The sequence below is a fragment of the Hylobates moloch genome, unplaced genomic scaffold (genome assembly GCF_009828535.3).
Source record: "Hylobates moloch isolate HMO894 unplaced genomic scaffold, HMol_V3 SCAFFOLD_3, whole genome shotgun sequence".
Lineage (NCBI taxonomy): Eukaryota > Metazoa > Chordata > Mammalia > Primates > Hylobatidae > Hylobates > Hylobates moloch.
This window is the reverse complement of record NW_026652278.1, coordinates 94,383,328-94,393,515: the sequence shown is the minus strand read 5'-3', so window position 1 is coordinate 94,393,515 and position 10,188 is coordinate 94,383,328. Positions and strand designations below refer to the sequence as shown.

General features: G+C 37.0%; 1 protein-coding gene across 8 annotated transcripts in view; it reads left to right on the top strand.

Moving 5' to 3' along the window:
* The window catches only part of ZEB1 (zinc finger E-box binding homeobox 1), a 210,379-nt gene that overhangs the window by 5,613 nt on the left and 194,578 nt on the right, over positions 1-10,188 (top strand). For 2 of the 8 annotated variants that reach the window (XM_032144092.2, XM_032144086.2), the window contains exon 1: positions 1,110-1,446. The exons of 3 other annotated variants lie outside the window; for them this stretch is intronic. In XM_032144092.2, coding sequence (XP_031999983.1) covers positions 1,440-1,446 — 7 coding nt within the window. In that variant the 5' untranslated portion in view covers positions 1,110-1,439. 3 more of the 8 variants (XM_032144077.2, XM_032144070.2, XM_032144224.2) reach the window with 2 other exon arrangements.

Sequence of the window (10,188 nt, the reverse complement as noted above, 5' to 3'; positions counted from 1 at the left end):
CTGGCGCCTCCCGCCGCCCGGCCCAGAGCCCCGGCCTGGGGACTCCGCGGCGAGCCCCGCGAGTGGGGTCCACGTTTGGCGGGGCGCGGCGGGGCGGCGCGGGGAACAGGGCAGGAAAGGCACCCACTTACACTGCCGGGAGCCGCGCGGATGGGGGCGAGCTGGGCGGCGGGTGTGTTTGCGGAGTTGTTACCTGGGCTTAGAGACCGGGAAGCACCACAGACAGATCCCCCTCCCGGGGCAGACGCGGTCTCTGCGCCGGGATGGGCCGGTGTGCGTGCGCCTCGCGCTTTTCTCTTTCGGTTTTTGGGGAAGTTGTTACCTGGGCCGGACGCACGGAGCGCTGAAGCCGGATAATGGGGCTTGGATGGCGCTCTGGGTCTCGGGTGGAAGGAGGGTGGGGGAGGGGCGGACGGACCGACGGACGCGCGGGGCTGCTACTCGCGCGGCAGCTGCAGTGTTTATTGATTTGTGCTGCTGTGCCAGGGGAAACACACACCCCTTTGCCTGGCGTGAGAGTTAAAAAAAAAAAAAGACAGCCCGAGGGATCGAGACCTGAACATGTGGTGGTGGTTGCACAGTCGCCTTTTCCAGTTTGGAGAGACGTTGTAAGTTGATTGTATTTCTGGTTATCTCGGGGCGATGCTGTGCTTTCTCTCCCTCTTGTGCAGCAGCGAAATGTCTGCTGATTGTTATTGTCTGGACAGTTCCTGTGGCGAGAGGGGCGAGACTTGTCCGCCCGGGGGCGGCGGGAGCGCGGGGAAAGCAGCCCCCGCCCGCGCCGCCCCGGTACCTGTTTGTATAATAATGGGCGGCAACGGCCCTGCCGCCGGCCGCAGCCCAGGCTATATAAGGAATTACACGTACATTTCGGACGGAGGGGCTCGCTTTGGTTACTGCGTTATTTTTAAAACGACTTTTAAGAGAGGGGCAATAAATGCTCCTATAATGGGACCGCTGCAGCGTCGAGAAAACGAGTAAATACGTGTTTAGGAGAAAACTCTCTCGTGCTCCCCCCGCCCCACCCCCCGCTCCTGGGCTCCCTTTCTCCCTCCCCTCTGGGATGCGAAACGCGAGGTTTTGTAACCTTTCCTGGCAATTTTAGATTTTGTGTGGGATTTCCTGTCTAGAAGCAGATACGAAGATTTTTAAGCTGTTTCAAGATGTTTCCTTCCAATCCATAATTATATTTTTAATATATTCGAGCCATCATTAAAATCACTGCTTTCGTGAGTGATTTTAATTATTCAAATAAACACTTGCATTTTAAAGACGTCTGTTGATTATAATCGAAAGGTATTTTGGTATCCTCATTGTGGAGAGATGACTTGTTATAGCAAGAAGTGGAGCATAGGCTATTGCAATTTTAATTTCCTGTTTTAGCGTCAAATAGTGTGTGTTCTATATTGAGCTGTTGCCGCTGTTGCTGATGTGGCTTTATGAAAGGTAAGTTGGTTCGGAAAGAGCTGTTCGCTTTTTACCTTATTTAAAATGTTGATCGCCAGAGAAAGGGGCTTTTCTTGTTGCTGACGACATGTGTGTGACATGTGAGTCTGAACCACCCAGTGTCTGTGCAGCTGCTGTAAACATGTTTACCTGAACAGGAAAGAATGGATTTTTCTCCTTGAGATCCTGTGATATGAATATTACACTCGTAAGGCATATCAACAGATGACTTAAGGGGGGAAAAGCGATCCTGAAAGGTACTTGAAATCAGCAGGAAAGAGAGGTTCTTGATCGCTGCAGCAAATGGCAACTTGTGCAGGTAGAAAAAAAGATGGTGTTTAGTTTTCTCCTGCATGTATGTCAGCCCCCTCCTGTCTGCTGCTTTCATTCTCAAGGGAGGGATTTATTTACCATGCTTGCTGTCAGTGTTTTTCCTTTGTGTTTAATATTAGAAAAACAGATTTGCGTCTGTTTAGCACAAAACGTCTTGTCTGCAGTATGCATTACTCTCAGAAAACAAAAGGTGTTTAAGATAGCACTGTACTACTACAGGTATCTTCCATTTTCATCACTTTTGGCTCTGTCCTTGTATTTCTTTTTGTTCTCAAATGCGTTTCATCCATTGCTGGTGATTATAGCCATGCTATTTGATTTAGCCTTATATTTTGCAAATTAAAAATGAAGTTATATTCCATTGTGTTGTGAAACCTCAGTATATGTGCTGGTTAATATTTCTTAGCAGTGCAGTCATATTTAAGTTGCAGATGTTTATTGGAGAGAATTGCCTGGCAAAATGTTAACTCTAAAATCTTTTTAATGAAGAATATGTGATGTATACAGTGGAAGATTGTCGTAGAGATAGTTTATGTTGTTATATCTATGTAAATAATGTTTTATTCATTTTGAAATAAGATACGTGGATTTTGCTGCTAAGCCTTCTGTAAAATATTTTAATTTCCTTTCTGGAATATGTCTGAAGGTAGGATATTAAAGGGAGTATCAGGTAATGTAACTGACAGGGGTAAACCAATTGAGTAAGGTTTGGCTAAAGCATCAAACCTTGTGTGGTAACTTAATGATGTCAGTCATCCATAAAGGAGTGACATTAGAATTGCTTGAATTAGTTTTTACCATTTATAATTTCATGGTTTGTTGCATCTTAAAAATCTGTCTTTTCTCTTTTTCTGCTTTCTTCTAAGTGGTTTTCTTCTTGTTCTTCCTTTTTTTTTTTTTTTGAGAGAGAGATGGACTCTACTAATGACCACATGCTGATTAATTCTCTTTAGATGGAATAGCAGGTACATATCCTTCTGTCATCAGCACCATTTCCCCTTGCTGTCATTGGAAATCACCAGTAGAGGATGCTAACAAAAATGATTATTGGTGTAGTAGTATCATAAGTCTCTCTATCGACTGTGCTGATTGGGACCTTCAGTATAATTCTAAGTCTTATTGTTACTTAAGACTAGCCTTGGTTAAATTAGGCATAAGCATTTTCTAGTTTGCCAAAACTAGAAAGAAGCAGTACTGTTTTAACTTGAATAATTTTATAAATTTGAGTTATTTAAGTCTCTAATTGAGATTGCTATTAATTCATTCTTGTTTTAGAGCAGTTGTATTACTCCTTATTTTAAAAAGATTTTGTTTTATGTTCTTAGGTTTGGAGAAGAATATGTAATAATTGACCCATATTTATTTTGCATATTTAGAATACTTTTTAATCACCCCTTTTTAAAATTCATAGTAAGATCCCTTAAAATATATATTTTAGATGTTAAAATACATCCAAAATGGTAAAAGTTTAAGAGTAGTAAGGAAAATTACAAGTGATAATACTGTGTAATTATTTTTATATAACTTATGTAGACTTAGACTATGGATGGGTTGGCAGAGAACTACTAAAGGAGGTGGTTAACTAGCAGTCACTCAGATGTTAGCGATTTTTAGATTTTATCTTTTCCTTCCCCTTCAGGTCTTTTCCTACTGATAGCCCTCCCCCACCTCTTTAGTTAAGAATCAGTGAGTGCATACGTTTTAAATTTGTCACTTGTAATTAAGGAATATAAGTTTGCTTTGAGATCTTACATGCAGTAAAAAGTCTGTAGTTCGTACGTTGCTGTATGCTTGTATTAAAATAATTCCTTTCAACAAACTATATAAATTGCATATAAATAATTGCATGAGACAGTGTATTTAGTTATGTCTTTTCATTTTGTGTCCTTATAGGTATATTAATATAACTGTAAATTTTAAGCCTCTCATTAGGTGGAACATTAGAAGTATTTATTTCCTTAATTATTTTTAGTGGTGTTTCTGTAAATGCATCAATAATCAGTACCATAATGGAATAGCCATACTGTTTATCTTGAACTAAGTAGGTATTGAATTGCCAGGTAAGCCTGTGTTAATTTCTTATTTTAGGATGTCATGGTTCTTCGTGTGTGTGTGTGTGTGTGTGTGTGTGTAAATAGTTTTTCATTTCCTGACAGGTATTTCTTGAATTTAGTATTCTAATTCCTGAGGGCTCAGTAGTGAATAGGTGTGATTCACTTAAATGTTTATGAACTCAGAAACTGCCACAAAGTCACGAGATACATTGTAGCATGGAGCAAAACTTAAAGTATCTTATAAATTGAAAGTATTAATCATTTATGAAGATGACCCTGATATAAAAAGCATGTGAAATATTTGTTTAATACTGTTTTCTTCCTTTCTGTAGTCTCTAGTATGTTTGAAATGGCATACCTCCTATGTAGTAGCTTTTGAAGCATGTGCTGAGAAACTTCTGTTAAATTGAGAATCATATTTTTAAAATAACAGCATAATGATTTCTCATAGTCATGTTTTTATTTTGCTTTTTCCTCTTTTGGATTTACCTGTATAAATCACTTTTAAGCATGTGGTTAGAGCCAGATGTAAACACAGATGCAGTATCGTGGAATTATATTGTTAGCTACTCTTAACTACCTGTATTGAATTGCAGCGGAGGAGGAGAAAAATGCAGATGTTGGAAGAAGATATGCATTAGTGTGCAAGAGTACACCGAGAGGTTAGAAAACTTGAAGCTGTAGAAATAGGATTGAAAAAGGTTTCTTTGCAGTACGGTCACTAATTTATTTGGAAATGCATGCTCTTTATTTCTAATTGAGATATAAGCTAAAATAAAGGTGCATTGTTGAAAGAAAACTCAAAAATTTTAAACTAGAAAAAGTGTCCTGATTAGGAAATATGATAAAATGATTTTTTAAACTACTTTTTAAAAGTACAACATCTACATATTACTGGCTAAAATCATTCAACTAGGTACGAACTAAAAGTAGAAAGCAAATTGAAATATATGTAGTAGAGAAAGTTTTGTAGCAACCCTAGTTAAAATTAAATTTGATCTATTATGTAGGCATTGCCATATAAACTAATCATTCTTTTGCATGGGGCAGTGTTTTGAGTATTGTATCACTAAAGGAAACATCTTTAGGACATCAGTTTTACTAATAAAAATTTCAGTATGTTATGAGCATGTCTGGATTTTAGCCTTGATGGAGGTGGGTTACACTGTTTGTTAACCTAAAACTGGGTTACTTAAAAAGATGGCAATATAATACAGTACTTAAGGAGCAAAACGCTCTCTAGTAAGTAAAATTTGCTTTATGATTGTTTTCAGAGAAAACTTAATTTTTAGAACTTCATTAATTTTGTTAAAGCATATTTTTGGATTATATAATATGGATGTAGATAAATGGAAAGATTATGAAAGGAAAAGCAAAAAGTTGAATTCAAGTGTCTATTTGTATTATAGCTGTGAAACTTTAAGCTTTTTTCATTCTCTATGAAGTTACTTTTCTCTATTTCTTCAAACAGCTCCCTGTTGTTTAATACATGTTCCCTCTATACATAGGGATTGCATTTATCTGTCCATATGCACATTTCTCCACCTAATCAACATTATGTATTTATTGAGACTTGGTACATGGAGGTTGAGGTATGAACTATGGCTGTTTGTAGAAAACCTTACAGTATGGCAACCTGGGAAAACCTTCATCTCTTTTGCAGTAACAACTACATCTGTGCTGAAATTATTCATAACAGATGTTTTGTGATCTGTTAATTCCCTCCCTCTCCCTTCCCCTCCCCCATTCAGATTTAAAATTAAATGTGAATGGAAGATAAATTTATAAATTATGTCAATTTCTTTTAATTGTTTTATTCTATATTGAAAGTCCTCTGTTTTCTCTTTTAAAATATTCTGATTTTAAATGTTTAAGATATTTTAAGTATTCTGATTTCAATTTTCTTTTAATAAAATGTGACACCATTATTTAGATACCCGTTACTATTTATGCTCACCGCCTAAAATATATTCTGATTTCCCTTACTCTTAAGGTCTTTGTATTCATTTAATCCACAATTCTAGCAGAGTGTTTGGTTTTGGGTTTTTTTTTTTTAAGTAGATAGTGCTGAGTGTAACTAGTTTGCTGATGAAAAAACTCATTTTCTTGGAATCATATATTTTTAATATGGAAGATTCATCTTTTCCAAAATAACTTTTTATCTGAAAACTGACACAGATAAGCTGAAATTTAGGGCCTTTAAGTAGAAACTCTAGAAGAGACTTTAATGTGTGTTTTAAGAAGGGGTAATGCCAGGCAGATAGAGTGACATATGGAATAGCATATAGTGAAATCCTTCAAGGAGTAGATTTTCTGAACCTGGGCTCAGGTTAACTTGCTCTGCCTTGAATACTTGAAAAGGCTGTCAAAATCACTGTATCTCTTTAATATTTTCTCCTTTCTACCCTAAAATTAAGTTGCTGTTCACTCCTATTGCTACATCACTTTTCTGAATCTCTTTTGATACTCTTGGCTTTTGCTTTATTTGGGAGGGAGAAAGTAAAGGAAGGAGGAATTGGAGTAGACAGAAAATGAGTTTATATGAATAGATATTCATTAAGAAAATGAAGTGGAATAATTTTGGACTGGAGAGATTTGGGAGAATCATCTAAAGCCATTTTGCAGTAAAGCAAACAATCAAAGAGATAAAATGACTTTGCCAAGTTTACGTTACTAGTTAGCTTGGACTAGGTCACAGCTTTTTGGGTTCCTAGTTCGGTATTCTTTTCATTAGGTCATTTGAGCATATTTATCTAAGATGGTAACAAGCAAGAACTAGATACCATGAATTTTCAAATTTATTATAGTTAAAACCAAAATGTGTAGAATGCTTCATCATCTCAAAAAACGGCGAGTTCTAATACATATGCATACATCTGTCAAATTTAGTAGTTGATGTAGTTATATCACTTAAAATATTTCAGATGCAGAGCGTTAGTATTATTTAGAGGCATTCTTTCATTTGGTTTATACTTTTGGTCATTATTCCCAATTTCAGCTCCCATTCACTCTATCCTTCCTACCTTGGACCCAATCTAATATGTTTTATATATGCTGTTGGTTTTGTAGCTAGCCTTGTAAAATTTTGTACCTCTTTTGTGTGTGTGTTGTTTTTTTTTTTTTTTTTGAGACAGAGTCTCGCTGTGTCGCCCAGGCTGGAGTGCAGTGGCGCAATCTCAGCTCACTGCAAGCTCCGCCTCCCAGGTTCACGCCATTCTCCTGCCTCAGCCTCTCCGAGTAGCTGGGACTACAGGTGCCCGCCACCACGCCCGGCTAATTTTTTTGTATTTTTAGTACAGACGGGGTTTCACCGTGGTCTCGATCTCCTGACCTCGTGATCCGCCCGCCTCGGCCTCCCAAAGTGCTGGGATTACAAGGGTGAGCCACCACGCCTGGCCTGTGTTTTGTATTTACGTAAGTGCTATAAGTGCTACTTTGCTATATCATTTACTTTCTTTTTTTTTTTTTGAGACAGTTTGACTCTTGTCACCCAGGCTGGAGTGTAATTGCGCAATATCAGCTCACTGCAACCTCTGTCTCCCAGGTTCAAGCCATTGTCCCACTTCAGCCTCCCAAGTAGCTGGGATTACAGGCACACACCATCATGCCTGGCTAATTTTTGTATTTTTAGTAAAGATGGCATTTCACCATGTTAGCCAGGCTGGTCTCAAACTCCTGACCTTGGGTGATCCATCTGCCTCAGGCTCCCAAAGTGCTGGGATTACAGGTGTGAGCCACTGCACCTGACATATAATTTACTTTCTTTACTTAGCATTGTTTGAGAGCTAAATATGTTGCTATATGTACAGCTAGTTCATTGCTTTCAACCTTGGCAGTAGTTCATTTGTGTAGTAAGCACAAATTACTTATCAATTCCCCTAATGGCAGATTCCCAGATTGACTCCAATTCTTGGATACCAATAATTCTGTAATAAACATCCTCCTACATGTTGCTAATGGCTGTGGAAGAGTTTCTCAGCACTACCATATCTAGTGACATGGTATTGTCCAGACATAGTATTGCTGAGTATAGGTCAATCACATATTTAATAATTACTAAATTCTGTCAGATCATTTTAAAAACAGCAACACCATTTTTTACGCTCACCAACAATGTGAAAGAACTATTCTCTCACGTTTTTGCCAGCCTTCAGTATTGTACAACATTCTGTATTTTGCTAATTTTTCAGTTGCTAAATATAATCTAATAGTTGCTTTAATTTATGTTTCTCTGTTTATCAAGAAGGTTGATCATTTCTTTATATCCTTGCTAGCTGTTTGGGTTTCCCTTTCCATGTCTGGCCAATTCATACACTTTACCCCTCTTTTTGGATAGATTTCCATTTCTCTTGTGTATTTGAGATGATAATCCCCAACGTTTCAGTCATTTGACTTTGGTACAGGAATCCTTAATTTTAATGTCAAAATTTAACTTTGTGGGTAATAAGAAGTCCTTCCTAATCTATAGATTATAAAGATATTTTCTTGGATTTTCTTCTATTAGTTTCATAGTTGTGTTTTTCTTATTTATATGTCTAATGCATCAGGAGTTCACCTTTTGAATACAGCCTTTCTTAAGAGGAACAAATATAGCAGTTAAGAGTTTGGGTTGATCCTGTAACTTACTGCCTATCACCCTGGCCAGGTTACTTAGTCTTTTTATGCTTGAGTTTCTCTGCATGTAAATTGGACATGACAATCTCAGAATTGGGAAAGTTTAAATGAAGCATATGAGGCATTGTGCCTAGTACACGTTTTAAGTTTTCAACACATGTTCATTTAAAATTTTACTTATTAAATTAATTTATTTTAAATATATCTTGGATCAACTGACAATTTTTTATCCTTTTGTCCAGTATTAACTCCAGCCAATGTAACTACCATCTGAAAGGGGGTTGCTGTAAAATTTGTTCATTGTTTGTGTAGCTTTGACATTTAACATTGCTTAGTTCAGACCTTGGACAAAGCTGTTAAATGATCACTAGACATTGAAGCTTCATCTTAATGCTACTTTTGGTATGTCTTTCAGCTTTAGGAAGGATTCCTTGGACTCTTTTTAAGGGCCATTATATTGAGAGAGACCTTACCATATCACTTTTATGTATAACATTGACATGAACTTCAAGGATAATGTCTCATTGTTATTCTGTTACATAAATCAAAGAATACAAGTCCAAGGAATAAAAGCTGTGTATTCTATATTTGAATAGTCTAAGCAACGTGGAGGTTGCTTCCTTCTCATACATCCATTTGGCTGGGAATATATTTAAGAAGATGGCTGTCTTACTATGTTCCTATGGTATAGATCAGGACTATTCTAAGCCAAAAGTTAAAACCATACCCTGGTGTGTGTGTGTGTATGTGCATGTGAACTTAATTGAGGTATAATTTATATACCATAAGATATACCACTATGCATGTACATTTTGATAGAGTTTTGACATACTTATATACATGTGTAACTGCTACCACAATCAAGATGTAGTAGAACGTTATTTCCATCATCCTAAAGAGTTCTTGTGTACTCCATCTCAGCCAATCTTCCCCACCTATTGCCCTCTAGCAATGGTCTACTTTTGGTCACTAGAGGTTAGATTTAATGTTTCTAGAGTTTCATATAAGCCGAATCATGCAGTATGTACTTTCTGTGCGCCTTCTTTTGCACAGGATATTATCAAAATTAATAAGTATCAGTTCATTCCTTTTGTATTGCTGAGTAGTATTCCATTGTATGACTATTATGCCGCCAAATACACAATTTGTGTCGCCATTCACCTGCGATGGAACTGCTAACTTGGGTTGTTTCTGGTTTTTTGCTCTAATGAATAAAGCTACTGTGAACATTTACATAAAAATTTGTATGCATATATATCTTACATTTTTCTTGAGTCAATACTTAGGAGTACAGTTATAGTACAGGTAACTGTACTCCTAAGTACGTATAGTAAGTGTATGTTTAACTTGGTAAGAAACTGCAAAATTGCAAACTGCTTGTAACAAACATTTTTACATTTCCACCAGCCATGTATGAGAGTTCTAGTTGTTCCACATCCTTGCAAACAATTGTCCATGTTTTTAATTTTAACCATTCTAGTAGATGAGTGGTTGTATCATTTTGGTTTTGATTGGATTTCACTGGTGACTAATGATGTTTGAAGATCTTTTGGTGTATGTATTGGCCACTTGTATATTTTCTTTTGTGAACTGTCTGTTCAAATAATTTGTCCATTTTTAATTAGATTGTTTGTCTTTTTATTATTTAGTTGTAAGAGTTCTTTGTATGTTCTGGACCAAAATTTTTTGTTGGATACAAGTATTAAATATATTTCTCTCTTTCTGTTGGCTTATCAGTTTT